The sequence below is a fragment of the Gobio gobio genome, assembly GCF_949357685.1.
Source record: "Gobio gobio genome assembly, chromosome: 22".
Classification (NCBI taxonomy): domain Eukaryota; kingdom Metazoa; phylum Chordata; class Actinopteri; order Cypriniformes; family Gobionidae; genus Gobio; species Gobio gobio.
Window position 1 is genome coordinate 33,825,981 of NC_137118.1, and position 17,660 is coordinate 33,843,640.

A 17,660-nucleotide genomic window follows, 5' to 3' on the forward strand; every position below is an offset into this window, starting at 1 on the left:
ATCTTTAATAAAAATTCCAACACAATGCATCACCACTTCATTTTATTCAAAACTATATTTAACACACAACATGCGTAGGCTCTTTATTCTATAGCTCTAATCACCCATTTTGTTTTTGAGACAGGAAATATACAGCAACATGAAAAAACTAAGAATTTAAAAAAAGGCAAATATAAGATCACAGTTTCCAGCTGAGTGCATGTGAGTACAACCTGTGTCTATAGCATGTTTTCAACAGATTTACAGTTTTCAAAACGACTCAGTTCTGTATGTCATTGCAACCCCAAGACTGTAAACGTTCAGTCCATTTTCTTACAATTAATATTCTGTAGTAACTACGTATTATTTCTATGTATCATTAATGTTAGCAAATGGCAATAAAAGGGTCAGTGGATGAACTATAGCAAAATAGAAAACAATTTTTAAAAATCTCATAAACGCATAAGTATGTGTTTGTTCAGTTAGGATTAGTTGTGCGAGCTGCAGAGAAAAGTCAAATAGCTGCTGAAACACTGAGGAATATCAATGAGTCTTCTCATACATAAAGATGTGTAAAGCAGCTTTCAAAGCTAAACATAATTTTCTCTTGATATTTACAGTAAGACATACTCTACTTTTAGATGATCACATTATAAACGGAGCCCAGAAGTTTTTAATCTTGCTCTCCTGCCCATGTTGAACACCAAGTGCAGAACTCTTGGCATAAACAAAGTGTAATGCACTTCTGTCTGTTCATCTGATGAATCATTTACTCTGAGAAAAGCACTGATATTCATTTCTGTCTTGTGTACATCCATGACCCTGTTTGTTTTAACACTCTTGTGACAAATGTTGGTCACCAACATACCAATGCCCTCATTATCCTACACAGATTCACATTTCAGCTAAAATAATGAAAAGGCAATACAAAAACGAAATATTATATATTTTTGTAACCTGCCAAATCAAAATAACAATTGGTATGACCTGGAGAACCAAACCAAAGCACAAGAACAATATTACAGTAAAAGGACAAAAGAAGGTTGAAAACCAAATATTCAAAAACAAAACTATATATATATACAGACTGTATATATTTATATATACACTGGCCCTAAACAAATATTTGGACACTTTTGACACGTAAGCAACACTTCACAAATGTATGAATTGTATTGCATAGCAAAATAGCAAAATAGTTTTTCAATGTAATCCCAGCTTTAAAAAAAAAAACGTTCCCATTAAGTAAAAAAAAAAAAAAGTTATTTCAGATTTTTCTCTTAACATTCAAAACATCCAGTTTTTTTAAGGGAACATTCAGAAAACAAGTAGTAACATAACATTTTTGTGCTAACGTTTTGAAAACATTATTAAAGACCTGATAACTCTGAACGAACATTCTGGAAGAACATTTCTACATAACTTTACCTAAATGTTAGCCAAAATTCTGACAACGTTCCCTGTTAGCTGGGATTGTTAGTAATTGTATGAAGTCAAGTGTAGTGTCCAAATATTTTTTGTTTTGCTTAAATAGCATGCTTGTACAATACTTCTTTAAAATAAATGCATTTAGTTTGATATTTTCTAATATAATGCAATTCAATTCTTACATTTGTAAGTGCATCTTAAGTGTTCATATATTTTTGGGGGGCCACTGTACATATCACAAACACACAAAAAAATCCTTGGTTGGGCGTTGAATATGCAGCCTCTACATCTTTGTCTCGCTGTCTGGTGATTTCTCGTTCTCATAGTCGTTCTCCTGAGGGATCATCTGATAAGGTTTCTTCACTTCGTTCTCCTCCAGCACAGAGCTCCCCAATTCCACATCACCGCTCTGAAGCTCATCTTTGGACAGAAACTCTATAATTCCAGCTCCTATAGAATCTCCCAGGACGTTAGTCGTTGTGCGCAGTCGATCCCTGTAAGTGCGACAGAAAAGTGAGTAAACCACGAAATGAGGAATCCATTTATTTATCTGTATATTTCACCCAGAGGCAGTAAAATACCAGCGATACTTGATTAGTTGTCAAAAAAGTTTCCTACTTTCAGCTTAGTTTTCATCCTAGTTTAAAAAGAGTCTCTTTTAGCTGTGTAACTTGTGGGAAAGGGGATCTATCTGGAATGATTAATTTGGCCAACCTAATTACGTTTCTATGTTAAAACCAATTGAATTACGTGAAATGCATGAAAAAAAATGGAGCAAGTCTCGTGGGAACATTTCAAAGTGTGTCACCTGGGTTGATAGTGGAAAAAAAAAGAAGGGAGTCCCAAATATGAGGGAAGATAAAGCACCAAATGCAGTCATTTTATAGCAAAATATTTTGAAATACCTTAATTAATATATTTTTTTGCATTGTTATTCCCTTTTTAAATCACGATTCTTTAAACGGTCACTCACAGAAACCAATCAACTGCGATGATGAGGGTGATGTCATCGGTTGGGAGTCCGACAGAGGTCAGCACAATCACCATTGTGACCAGACCAGCCTGGGGGATTCCGGCCGCCCCGATACTTGCCGCAGTGGCTGTGATGCTGTATCATTAAAGAGAAAATCAATCATATTTAGAAACTTGTGATGCATGTATCAATCCGTTTTTCTTAATGAATTATTTATATTTTAAAATAACCCACCTAATGGTTATGATCTGCCCAAAGTTCATGTCCATGTTGTTAACCTGGGCGATAAAGATGGCTGCCAGGGCTTCATACAGTGCTGTTCCATCCATGTTGATCGTGGCTCCAACGGGCAGCACGAATCGCGTCACGCGTTTGTCGACTTTGTTGTTCTCCTCCAGGCATTTGAAGGTAACCGGAAGAGTGGCAGAGCTGGGGGATGAAAAACGTAAAAGTTAAACGATAGCACAATATTTCTGATTTCAGCAGCTTGACGTTGTCGGTCCTACCTGGAAGAGGTACCGAGAGCCGTGATGAGAGCCTGGAGCAAACCCGTGATGAAGATGAATGGGTTTTTCCGCGTGATGACGAAGTACAAAGTCGGTAGGATGATAATGCCGTGTATCATGAGGCCGATTATCACTGTAATCGTATACATGCCAAGTTGACCGCCCATCTCAGTGATGTCATCCATCTCCACGATTTTTCCAGCAATCAGAAAGAGGATACCAATAGGTGCATACCTGGGAACAGGATATGCCGTTTAAAGACACGGTGCACTCATTTATCTCCATTTCATTCTAAGTTTCGGATTTGTTATTTCTGTTTTATTTTAAACTAAACTAGCAAACTATAATGGTGGAAAGAAAACGGATTAAGGGATCAGGGACAGATCTGCATCCAGAAGCATCACTTATTAATAAGGTTTCCTAAAATGTCAATGAGTTACACATGCAGATAAAAAGGAGGTCATTAAAAAGGGTCAGACAAAATGAGAGCACAGGGCACATTTCTGTCCAGACAAAGAGGAAATTCATCTAATTACAGTAAGGTGAAAGTTATTATGAGGCATTTCTGTGATGAATTATGATGGATGTCTTATTGTAAGTTACTTACATGACAAGCCAGAAAGTTACTCTTGAGGTTGATTTTTGTTAGGCCTCCTATTAAGCTACACTTTCCAATACATTACTACTCCAATAAACAAATGGGTACCAATATATTCTAATAAATATTTATTATGTATTTGAAATTATAATAGTTAATATGGCTCATGCTCACCAAGGCCCATTTTTTAATCAATAAAACTTTAATAAAAATGTGAAATAGTATTACAAGTTTTCTACTTCAAAATTTAATTTATTCCTTTGAAAGCAAAACTGAATTTTCAATATAATTTCTCCAGACTTCAGTGTCACATGATCCTTCAGAAATCATTCTAATATGCTGATTTGCTGCTCAAGAAACATTTCTTATTATGATCAATGTTCAAAGCAGTTGTGCTGCTTAATATTTTTAATATCTTTGATGAATACACTTATTTAAAATAAAAATCTTTTGTAAAAAAATGTTACTGTCACTTTTGATCAATTTAATGTTTTTGCTAAATAAAAGTATTAATTAAAGAAAGAATAATTATCTTTAATCTTAACTTATAATCTTTAACTTATTTTACACTGTTAAAGAGTTGGATTCTCATGCTAAACATGGCCAAAATGTCAAAAAACGAGTTTGACGTATGACGGAGTATTTCTGTTCCAAATATATTTCTTCAGGGTTCGTATAAGTTTCGGAAACGTTTGGCCCTGTATAACGTCATAAAGGGCGGAATTCCTTTTATGGGCACTTCTCTTGGACCAGACTCCCAGCCAGAGCGGGAGCAAGAGCGCGCCCATCAACGAGCTTCGTTCGGAGGGAAAGATAACCATGTTCAGCTTCCCAAATAACCCAGCGTTAAGGAAACAGTGGATGCAGTTTGTTTTTCCAGAGCAACGGAGTTCTGCAAGTGTGTTTGTTTGTTCCCGGTCATAAGTCGAAACCGCAGGCGGTGAGTGGAACTGCATCAAATGTCTGTGTTTCATTGGCAATTGGCGCGTAAGTGCATATAATGACAACAACACGAACATATAGTGAAACAAAAGTTATCCAGGGATAATGCCAAGATGTATTGTGTGTTTGTGTTTGTGTGTGCTCGTGACTCTTTAGCTCCGCCCACTGCACGCCTCCACAAGTTCGGCTGTTTTCGGAAAACGTCGGTACAGCGTATTTGTCTTTTATAAATATAATAAAACTAAAGACTCTTCGGAGATATGAAGGATGCAATACTACTCTATAGGTACTCAAGATTAACATGAGACTGTGTGTGTTATGTACCCTTTAAAGAGATAAAAATGTGATGAAAAAATTAGCATGGCAGAATTCTAAGTTAAATCTAATGTAAAAAAACACTTGATAAAATGTTATACTCCCTCTTGAGGTTTAACTCATATGTTACAAATGAGGAACGAATATTGGAAAACCCGGCCTATTAACAGTTTTTGAATGAGTTTACTTATTAAGCAGTTTTTTTTTTTCCTCAAAAGTTTGTGTCTGGGATAACTCACCACATAATAATAGCAACAAGTCGCATGATGGCTTCGTTGAGGGAGTCGAAGAAGTCTCTGACAGCCTGTCCCTGTTCCTTCATATTCCCAATGATCAAGCCAAAGCACATTGAAAACACCACCAGCCCGAGGGCGTTAACCCCGTTGGTGGAGCCTGGGAGAGGAATCACTTCCTCTTGGGAAATCTCCTGGGTGGCGTTAGTTAGGTTGAATATCGAATCGTTCACGAGCATCTTCACCTTAATGATCCTCTTGCCATATTGGGTCTTGAACTACAGGAGGTAAAAGAGAAGAACTAGTTTTAAAAATCAGCAAGAATCAATCCGATTTAAGAATTTCATATGACAAAATCCTGTGCATATTATTTTGATTTAGGTATTTGAATTGTTAGAAACTTTCCACAGCCATGATTGAGTTTTTTTTTTTAAAGATCTGGTTGACTACAGGGTGTCCCTGTGGAGTGTGACCGGACAGACTGTAAGCCACTGTCAGGCTCTTCAGTGTCATTGTCTGGCAATTTCTGTCCCATTATATCCGACTGTGGCAAAGTCGGTTCAAGCACAGCTATGGGTCGAAATCAAGCCAGACTCTCAAAATGCTAAATGGAAAATGACTATTCCTTACATGCCAAGTTAGCTTGGGCCAGCAGTAAGAAAAATTAAACATGGTCAGACTTGTAAGCAGTATTGGTACGATTATAAATTCAAGGCCTCCCAGATAAAAAACTTTTTGATCCAAGAGTGATAAATTATTACTTTCTGTCCTTTGAGATGTCATCATGCCTCATCAAGTCTAATGATGAATTGATTTCCTGCTGAACAGGGAAACATATTAGAACTTTGCCTCAAACCGTCTCCTGAACATCTTAAACCCCACAATATTATACATCTATAGAGTCTATCTATATGAATATGAGAATTATACATTTTTGGCAATACGCCTAATTGGCAATAAAGTGGTTAATAATTACGAAAAAAACGTATAATAACCCAATAAAAAGCTTTTTATTTTTGGTCCTGTCAGCTATTATACATCACACAATATATTTTTTTCACCCATCAAAAATATGTTTCACATTCGTTGATGAGTAACTTTGATTTTTTTTTTTTTTTTTTTCAAGATTTCAAAATTTAGTTACATTAAAATATTTTATTTCTATTTATATAATTTATATAAATTATTTATAAATATAATTTAGATAATTATTTTTATAAAATATAAAATTGATTTTATATTCTTCCTAGAAACAACATTGTGTGACAGTGTAATCGATATGGAGCAACATTTTTATTGCAGTTATCATATTTTATATTTTTATTTTGATGTTATTGTATATTTATTATATATCTCTTAAGTATTCACTTAAATTAAATTTTAAATGTAATTTGAACACTTATGATTTTTTTTTGTGATAAAGGTAATTTTATGCAAGAAAACATTTTTTGTAAAACTATTGCTCATTTTATAATCATGCAAATAGCTAATATTTCAAAATTGTTTATAATCATTGTATATGTTAAAACAGAAATGAGGAATGTGGACTGATAGGATGAAGGGAAATACATTCTTACCTGTTGAGTGCAGGCTTGAACCAGATTAGGTGGAAACATGTTTCTGCAAAAAGTAATTTAGCATATGTGTTGAATAAAATAATTGGTTAAAATCCATATTTTGGAGTAACTGATTGGCTACACCTGTCCCATTACCTAATGAGGTCCAGGAAAGCATCAGCTGGGCTGACCTTCTCAATCTTCTGCTGTTTGGTGAATTCTTCTCTTGAGCCTTTGCCCGGGTGGATAATCAGAACCATAATGATGCCGATAAACACTGCGATGAAAGTGGTGGTCATATAGTATATGACTGCACGCATGCCCATCTTTCCAGAGGCACGACTGTCCAGTGCTGCCATGCCTAGACAGAATGAATTCGAATTTAACATTTTCTTATATGAAACCAAATAACATTTCAATAAATACATGGTTTCCTGTAGCTACCATCCCTCCTGAAAAAATCAGGTCTAGTACCAAAATTTTGATTTGAAAAAAATCAACCAGAATTTGTACAGACATGTAGAATGGTGGTGGTGAATAATGAAAAATTCATGTTTTAATCTTAATTTAGCTGAATCCACTTTTGCTAGTTTAACAACGGGAAAAATGGTCAGTGCGCCCGGCGCATGGTCTAAAAGGGTTGTCCCTATTCTCTTGAGTAATGGGGTGTTTTGGGCATAATGTGCAATAAACCAACCAGAGTCTCATCTCTCATTCCCTTTAAAAGCCAGTTGCGCTTGCGCTAAGGCGGAGTCGCTATTACATGGCGGAATTTGCAAGCAAAAAAACTGACCACTTCTCCAGAGAGGAATACTTTTATTTTTAATGTTTAATAATGTTTGTGTGCAGCTGCGTCCCTGTGTGTGTAATAAGCAGAGTGTAAGCACGTTGTGGACCTGCCTATATTACTAACAAAAAAAATATTGCGCAGTCGTTTTCAGTTGCCTCAAAATAGCAACGCGCCAACAATGCGCTTGAACACACCTCGTTTTCAGACCAGCACACCCATGGGCGCTCAAATGGGAGCAAATGCATTTGCTATTTAAACAACGTGGCGCTGGACGTAAAAATGATAACTGCGTTGGGCTGAAACTAGCAAAAAACCCGCCTGGTGCCACATTGTGCTGGGTGTATGATAGGGCCCTAAGGATTAATTGAAATCTTTGTAGAAGCCAGTTTACTTAGATCAAAACAACTTGAGCCAAAACAAATTAAGTTTAAAATGTTGTCCTTTCTGCAGTCCTGATCCCCAGACCAGAATGAGAAAGCAGCCATTGTTTAGTCCTCTCATCCTCCTGGGGGCCCAAACTCCAGGGCCTTTTAAGTTTAGCCTCTCAGTTCACAATTTCCTCTGTTCACACTCTGTCTCTCTTGACCATACTTCTCTCACTCTTAAATGGCATTCGCTCATCTCTCTCTGTCTCGGACAGGCCTGGGAAATTCCTCCACCTGCCTGTGTTTCAGCAATCATGCACCCCTCTCTATGTCTCCAGGGCAACAGCAAACAGTCTCCCAATGCACTTGTATCAAACTAAAGAAATGACTCATGTTGTGCAGTTACAAGTGACTAAATAAAACGGCACCCTCTTACACCCAGATGTGGCACAATTACCAAATAAAAGAATACCCTAAATAATAATATTATTCATAATAATTGAATCATTTAATAATAATAATAATAATAATAATAATAATAATAATAATAATAATTGAATGATAATAATAATAATAATAATTATTATTATTATTATTATTATTATTATTATTAGAAGTAGTAGTAGTATTCAAACATTTTATCATTATTATTTCAAATAAATTATCAAATTATTATTATTATTAATTTTTTATTATTATTTAAATTAAAGTACATAAATTATTATTATTATTATTATTATTATTATTATTATTATTATTATTATTATTATATTTATTATATATATTTATTATTATTATATTATTATGTTCGAAACTTGTCATTGCAACCTCTGCCTCAATCTTACTGCCACTTTTAATAGAAGCACAAAGAGGTCACTGTCTACAAACCAAAAAAATAGAGTCCAGCATAATGCCATGTTTCAGCTGTAACATCTCTTCCCATTCCTAAAAGGTGCCAATTTTGATGGTTTGACAAGAGATATACTTAATCATCTGCAACAATAGCAAACTTTTTTCTTGTTATATAAGCTTTCCTCCGGTTTCACAGACAAGGCTTAAGTCTATCCCATAATAAAATGCATGTTTGAGCTGTTTTAACTGAAAGCAACTTGCACTGACTTATCTTAAAATATATCAATGTCATTTTTTTGTCTCCAGGTGCACACCAGTAATGTTTTTTTCTAAGGCACGTTTATAAAAGCTACTTGCATATCCTAATTGAACTAAGGCCTAATCCTGGCTTAACTTAAGCCCTGTTTGTGAAACCAGGCCTTAACATTTTTTCTGTCACTAATTCTCTTACATATACAGTGACTTGAATTCCATGGCCCTTTAACTACTGAGCTGCTTTTTTTCTATGTTGGCATTAATTGGACACTAACTTCCTTCCTTTCCATGCCTCTTTTCATCCCTTTTCTCTTTCACATCCTATAGAATTACTTCAAAAGTCCACCCACTCCCACAATTCCGAATACACATAGTTCTCACATTCTCATTCTATTAATGTACTCGCTTTACTATATCCTCTCTTTCCTGATTTGCCCTTTTCCTTCACCAGGTCTGTCAGTAAAATTCACAGGGCCTGGGACATTTTTATGGGTGGGTCCTATCAGCTCAGACCCAATGAGAAGCTACTGAGGATCATACTTAGGACCGTCCCATTTTTACTTGTATACTGAACTTAAACTTAAAGGGATAGTTCACTCAAATATTAAAATTATCCCCTATGATTTACTCACCCTCAAGCCATCCTATGTGTATATGACATTCTTCTTTCATAATGCTAATCCAAGCATTATAATGGCAGTGAATGGCAGCCCAAAATTTGAATCCCGAAAAGTGCATCCATCCATTATAAAAGTAATCCACACGGCTCCGGGGGGTTAATAAAGGCCTTCTGAGGTGAATTGATGGGTTTGTGTAAGAAAAATATTTAAAACTTTATAAAGTAAAATATCAAGCTGCCGGCAGACCTCCGGAATATTAGATATTTTACTCTATAACATGTGGATATTTTTCTTACACAAATGCATCGATTTTATAATGGATGGATGCACTTTTTGGGCTTCAAATTTTGGGCTGCCATTCACTGCCATTATACTGCTTGGATTAGCCAGGACATTTTTTTATATAACTCTGATTGTATTCGTCTGAAAGAAGAATGTCATATACACGTAGTATGGCTTGAGGGTGAGTAAATCATGGGGTAATTTTCAGTTTATATTGTCGCTGAAACATTTGATTTAAAACCTGTTGCATGTCTGGCTGGAAAAAAAAATCTAAAGAATAAAAAAATCATACCTGTAATCAAACTTGAGATTAGAAGGGGAAGCACTAGCATCTGCAGCATACGCATCAATAGTTCACCAGGAAAGGAGAAATACTTCACTTCCCTGTATGACATCTTATATGGCCTCAGAGCAAATCCCAGCGTGATACCTGAATAAGGAATATAAAAACATTTCAGATGCACAGATCTGTCAAAAAACTATATCTGTCAGTCATCTATTGTCAAAGGTATTCTAAAATTGACAGCAAACTGGTGGCATGGTATGGTGGTTAAAGATCTGAAGTGGTTGTCCTTGTGCAAGAAACTATAACTTCAGGTTAGATGGCTTCTTTAGATGGTTAGAACAAACGTTCATGCTTTGAATGAATGTAATTTCAATAAACCAGGTGCACTGACCAAAGACCACGGCTCCAACGGTGAACAGCACAAAAGCATTTCTTCTCAGAAAGCTCTTCACGTCATCTTTACTGATGTCTTCGACTTTCTTCCTTGCCTTTAGGGAACGCAGTTGAATTCTCTCACGGAACTGCTGCACGCGACTGCGCGACCGTGGCTTCTCCCCAGTGGTTTTGGTCATGCTGGCAGTGTCACTCAACACACTGAGATCAAGCTAGCTGGGCTGAACCGGTGACCCAAAAGAGACCCTACACTAAAAAGAAGAGAGAATGAACTCCAGGAACCAAACTCCAGGACACCCGCTGTTCTAAATCCCAAATCCTCAAGTCAAAATGGGAAAGAATACATTTAAATATATGATATGCACCTCATTTTCATGTAGGCTAAATGAAAACCTTCTATATATATATATATATATATATATATATATATATATATATATATATATATATATATATATATATATATATAATTGCATGTATATACACTGCATTTGTACACTGCGTTACGCAATATTACATTTCAAGTAAATGAAAGGTTTTTTTATCTTAGAGATAAAAAAAATTATTCATAAGACCTCGATCCTTAGTTATCTTATAGCTTGCAGCTGTTCATCAATTCACGGTGAACCACATGAATATCTCTGTGCATTTAAATGACACAGAATATATATGTCAATTTCCATTAAATATATTAGCCAAAGATAACTTATTGTCTAATTATTTTCCAGGCAAATGCTGCTCAGGGCATAAAATCCTCCATAGCTACAAGTAGCTGAGAGGAGAAGAACAGCTGCTTACCTGCTTCCAGTGAGCTCTTGTGCTGAGAGATGCCCTGAGTGAGCCAGTCTGTGCTGGGAATTTAATAACCTTCCACCAGTATGAAGTTCCTGATACTCAGGATCTCAAAAGGGGGAGGAGCCTGCTAACTTCAAATAGGAGATGCTCAAGACACTTTAAAGGGGTGGTGGTACATGATGGAATGGCAGGAGGGGCCGTTGCTTGTTTCTCACATGAAACATACGGAAAGAAAAAAATCTATTTCAAAAGCAAATCAACATCACTCCAATGCTAATTTGAAGCAAATGCTGTCTGCTTTCCAGGCTTACCTTTAAAAGACACATGAGGTGAATGTGTAATTTGGACCAAACACTTCCATAGTTCTAAAACCCAAGTTCTGTTTCTGTGACATTCAACTCTAAGCAATCAAAACTCACATTGTGTTTCACTTTTCATCCTGAGAGAGGATTTCAATGGTTGTGAACGAATACGGTAAATCAGTTAGAAGTGGAAGAATAAACACCGCCCACCGCAGCCCTTGACACTCGGCAGGTCTTTGAGCTATTCAGATGACACTCGTGATGGGACTTCCTGCGGGTGAGAGTTGTTTCACACACTCACCTCTCCCACAGGCCTGACACACAGAACTTCCCTCAGTGTGAACCATTCCCGTCCTGTTGGCTGACGTCACCCTGTGTAATTTACATATTCAGTTATTTAACCCAATTAAAGGTTTTATTAGTCGTGCACACAAAAAGCAGGTGACAAATTATTTTTGATTTTATTTTATTTTCTTATTTTAATTTATTTTATCTCAAATTGCAACAAATATAAAATTGGTCGACAAACATAATCCTTTTGGACCCATTTTATTTTATTATTAACTATATTTTAATATAATTAAAAACTTAAATTTATTCTTATGGTGGCAAAGTATTTTTAGCTGCCATTACTAATAATTTCTTATTATTTAAATTTCAGTGTTGAAAATTAATATTATCGATGAAACCTGAAACATTGTGTTCAGGATTTTTTTATGAATATAGTTAAGAACAGCATTTTTTTAAACTATAATTTTGTCATATTATACATGTTACATTAATTGAATGCATCCTTTTCATGCATAATGCATCCATAAAAGTATTAATTTCTTTCTTTTTTTAATCTTAGCTTTCTTAACGGTTGCAATGTTGAGTATTTTAGCAGAAATCGGAATGTTGTTTCGGCCAATCAGCATCCAGGGGTGCAACTATCCATTTTATAATGGCATTTTTATTTGACCGCTCAATGATCCAGAGGCAAATTAAGGTTTTACATGTTGCGTTCAGAGGAGTGCATGCGAATGATGTTATGATGTAGGTCTCTGTCTTTCTCAGAATGAGTTTGTCCTCTTCATTGGGCTCTTGGAATGTCTCTGCTTTTGTCTGGCCTGTGAGAATAATCATAAACAGTGCTCGCCTTGAATGTGTAATTTGGACCAAACACTTCCAGACTAGTAACCCCCCTCTTCCTGATCACCCTCCCGTTCTCTCTCTCTTCCCAGCAGACAAAAGAGATGAAGCACAAAAGAAGCTTTCAGTCTTTCTGCTTACAGTTCTGAGGGAGAGTATTTGAAGACTCGTAGTTTTTGGGTAAGCAGGGCAGTTGGGTGAGTGCACTGGGTTCTTAGAACTTGTTGAGTCTGAGAGTTTGGATGGAGTAAAATAGAGCCACAGCGTCTAAAGTTCACAGTCCATATGAAACATCTTAACTTGCTCAAAACATCTGATATCACTTGTTTCATGCACATTTCCTCTTGACCATCAGTAGCCTAACTTTAAAGGACAAGACTAAAGGCCCGTTCACACACCAAGGACGACAATTATAAACAATAATGATAAAGATATAGTTCTAAAACTCATTCTAGAGTCCACACACCACCACAACTATAACAATAATGGCACAGAGAAACAATGCCTCATCTAGCGGCTGTTTATGTTAATCATCCGCCATATTGGAACGGTCAAAGCGGGCACGTGAACAATCGAGACTGTTGCTGCATACAGGTAGGTTTTTGAGCTCGTGAGTTATGACTTCAAACCACGAGTCACGACTTTGTAGCGTTCCAGGCAAAGTCACGCCAAACAGCCTGAGCACTATATTGTGGTAGCTAGATGTAAACTAAGCATGGCGGACTGTATGGGGCTTATGCTAATTTACAATCATTTCTATCGCCAAAGCTGCTTACTCCTTGCTTGTTTGAGGGAAACGGAGGAGAAAAACGGCGCATAAGGCAAGAGAAGCTGTTATACCTTTTATTTTACGTTATTTGTATATTCCCACCGCATCCGTTGGGCCTGCCATTGTTGTTTTGCGGGCTATGTGACGTCAGAGCTCGTAACTGGGAGTACATCGATCTAGTATGAGTTCACGGGTGGGAAGTCACGGGTTTGACTGCCGTTCCAGTGCACATTCACGGGTAGACGGTTGGAAAAACACAGGTTACGGGTTGCCTGGAACGCAGCATGTATGTCTGTCTGCAACTGCGCATGGATATCTATATCTGCAATAGACTGCAGCAGATGATTTTGATAAACTTAACACGATACAACAAGCCGAGTACATTAAACGTGACATTAAAATGTTACAATAGTATACAAATCTGTAATATTAAGATAGTAATATTAATTAATAAGTAATAAGTTTAAGTAATATTAAAATACATTAGTGTTGTAGTACTCAAGACCGGACTTAAGACCATTTTTGACGGTCTTGGTCTTGTCTCGGTCTCGACCACAATTGTACTCTTTGTACTATTTGTATTCTCAGACTAAGAGGACCATGGATTTTGTTTCAAGAACGGTCAAGACCACAACTGCTGGGATATTACTAAATTGCCAGTGCATTGCCTTATTTATTTAATAACATCATTAATGGAACTGGATGTAAAACTTACTGCTTCAGATGCAATCAATAACATTTCTAATTTGATTTATTTATTTATTGTGCCGATTCAAAAATTAATTAGGGATTGTGTCAAAAAATGTCACCAAAAATGAATACAAATGCTCACAAAATTCAAAATATAATTGAAAAAAGTTATTGTATGAGATCTGGATTTATAGCATGTGATCACAAGGGCAAGAGAGCTGTTTTCACAAATTTGAGCATGACTGCAAACATGATATTGCTTTAACAAACATTCTATACATTTTTTAAAAACATTATCCAACATTTATGCATTTGTAATTTACCAATTCAGATGCATCTTCTGTATCACCTCTGTAGCGCAAAGATGAATTTTGTTGTTAATGATTTAATTTGATTGGTAACAGCATAGTGTCTTATTCTAATTATATTTATTATAAGTCATTTATTATAAGTCATTTCTCAGGTGGTAATGTGGATCTCTATGAATTTAAGGAGTGCTGGTCTGGTCTTGGTCTTGACTCGGTCTCGTCCTGACTTGGTCTTGTCTTGGTCTCAACAAACATTGGTCTTGGTCTCTGATTAGGTCTTGACTACAACACTACAATACATATAAAAACACAATCTCACCGTGAATGGTTAACCAATTAAATCGGGAAATTAAATCTCAGCGGTTTCACAACCAGAAACTGCACAATGTTGTGGCATAGATGATTACTGTGAGTGACGACACGCTGACCGTTCCAAGATGGCGTGCGCACCGACGTGTCTGTCTGGATTCATTTTTTTCCCAGCTGATGAATGATAAAATTGACAGCCAATCAGAATCAATTCCAAAATCAAAATCAAAACAATGTTATTGTTCTTGGTGTGAATGGGCATTCACAGAACATTTTTTTCAGGAAAAAAAGAGAATTGTTGAAAAATATTAAATGTAAAATATATAGCCTAAAACTATACTTATTAACATTTTAAATTATCAATAGTTTATGTATTTATTTATTTATTTAATAGGCCTAAATACCAACAAAAAATGTTGCACATATGTATGTCACTCCTAAAAATACAGGTTCCAAAAGGTTTGGAGTCTGGAGTTTTCAATTAAGTATAGGCCTATATCAGCTTTGCTTATATTGTTTAGGAGAACTAAAACACAGAAAAATACATTTGCATATTTGGCAGATGCCCTTGGTGACCTTGGTGTTGTAAGTGAGCAAGAAATTGGACAACTATTAACAGTAACAGCTATAAAGTTAATGTGGTTGCATATTCCTGTGTGAGACAATTCAATCTCTTTACTGTCCAGGAGAAACAAAAAAAAAACTTTTCTTTTTGGGTCTTTTTAAATATATATTAAGAAACACCATTTTATTAGATGAAAGACACTTGATATAATCTATGCCAGACGCAAGATAAAAGTATCAGGATGACAGAGGGAAGGGTTTTTTCCAGTGCTGAGCTGGCTGTTGGGTCTCTGTGAGATCAGGGGCTTTTAGAGACCCACTGCGATGAGCAAACTCAGTGAGTCTGTCGGCATCAATGGCTTATCACCCAGCAACCATTCAAGCCATTAGCAGAGATTCTGCTCATTCACCACACATTCAGCAGGTCCGCAGGGATGCCGTTTTGTGCAAAGAGGCTCTTTGGCCTCACAAAACAAAACATCATCTAGAAAAAACACGAGACTGTAAAAATGGAAGCAGGAAGAGAATAATCCATATGTCACTGTGTCTTTATTTATGAGAGTTCTATGCAAATTACTTGCTCAAAGAATTGGCTCTGGTATATGCTATCGGTTTTACACTTCAAGTTAATATTTGGATATACATAGGTCCAAAAAATTATCATTTTGAATTATACTTTTTATCCTTAAAAAAACAACAAACAGATTAAACAGAGATATATTTTAATATTTTTTTTCTATAATGTATTATGTATTTATTTAAATGAAATGTGTATATATATATATATATATATATATATATATATATATATATATATATATATATATATATATATATATATATATATATATATATATATATATATATATATATATATATATATATATATATATATAAGTGTCTTAATATGTATTAAAATGTATTTAATTGAAATAAACAAGACTAAAATTTATAAGACTAAAATAAACTTAAATTATACATATATTAATATTTCACGTTTTAAGAAACTTTATTGTATTTTACAAATGTTATTTTTAAGAATGTTTTACTCATTTTATATAGAAAATGGCTATTTAATTCATTGTATTTTGTTCTAAAAATGTAATGAAATTAGCAACATTTCTTTTTTTGTAGATCCTGCATCTCATTCAAAGAGAGCAAAAGGGAATTTCCACGCCTGTAATTCTTGCACTGGTGAAATTGAGTGGACATTTCCCACTTCACATGACCTAACAATGACCTTGTTACCTTGAGCAATCACACCCCCATAACCATATTCACACTATATTATTCAAGGAAGGAACATTCACAAGCGTATGGGGGAACAGAATCAAAAGAAAACAAAAGACACTTCCGAGTTCACACACTTGGGAGTGGATCATCGGTAGGGAGCAGGCAGTCACAAAAGGGGCTGAAGACGGTAATGGTAGTAATATGGAGCATCGAACTTAATTAAGCTCATAAAGGATCTTAAAGGAATAGCTCAGCCAAAAATGAACTCACCCTCATGTTGTTCCAAATCTGTGAGTTTCTTTCTTCTGTGGAACACAAAAGAAGATATAATGAATGTTGGTGACCAAACAGTTGATGGTAGCCACTGACTTTCGCGGTAGGAAAAAATGTTAACAATGGAAGTCAATGGCTACTGTCAACTGTCGGTTACCAACATTCTTCAAAATATCTTCTTTTGTGTTCAACAGAAGAAACAAACACATACAGGTTTGGAACAACATGAGGGTGAGTAAATGACAAAATGTTCATTTTTGGAGCTATCCGTATCATTGTGCTTAATAAATGATCTCAAAATCATTTTGCAAAACCACTTGTTTATTTCTGTTGTTTAGATTTTGAGTATGCAATAAGTTACATGAAACTTTACATTCATGTACAGCTCAAAGCTGTAATTTTAAGCTTTAACGTGATAAAATAAATGAACTTCTGGATTTATGTTCTAGATGAAACATTGTCTCCAATAGGAAAGACTGAAATTTACATTTAATCGCCATGCCTGAGTATTTCACCAAAAAAAAAGTCTCTTTTGAAGGGGCCAAATGCAGAGGGTTCTCACCCGAGGCATTATATCTGTTCCCTCCCATCACCCTCATGCTCTATTCTCCATCCCTATAACACTCATTCTTCTATACAAACTGGAAAGTTTGAATATGTGAGGACTGTTAACATGTAGAGAGGAGCAGCATTAGTATTCAGCTCAGACAGCATCGGCCAGACTCTGCGGTAATGAGTTCCAAACGAGTAAATCCTCTTTCACAGCAGGTCTCCATGTTAGCAGAACTCATAATAAAAGTTATGTATGCTAACAAAAACACTTCGTCTGATCCAAACAGAGATTCTGAGTGGAAGATGCGAGAAATGCGACAATGTAATAAGTGCTGCCTGTTTCTAATTTCGGTGTTGTCTT

The 17,660-nt window shown here is 35.7% G+C and overlaps 1 protein-coding gene across 1 annotated transcript; it reads right to left on the reverse strand.

Moving 5' to 3' along the window:
• Positions 1–1,690: 1,690 nt before the first annotated feature.
• On the reverse strand, positions 1,691–10,552 carry slc1a3b (solute carrier family 1 member 3b; the record flags this gene model as incomplete). Its single annotated transcript, XM_079805394.1, has 9 exons — positions 1,691–1,901; positions 2,381–2,515; positions 2,615–2,809; positions 2,887–3,120; positions 4,981–5,252; positions 6,552–6,594; positions 6,687–6,891; positions 9,987–10,124; positions 10,372–10,552. 9 exons carry the CDS (start codon positions 10,550–10,552, stop codon positions 1,691–1,693), a joined length of 1,614 nt encoding a protein of 537 aa, XP_079661520.1.
• Between the last annotated feature and the right edge of the window lie 7,108 nt (positions 10,553–17,660).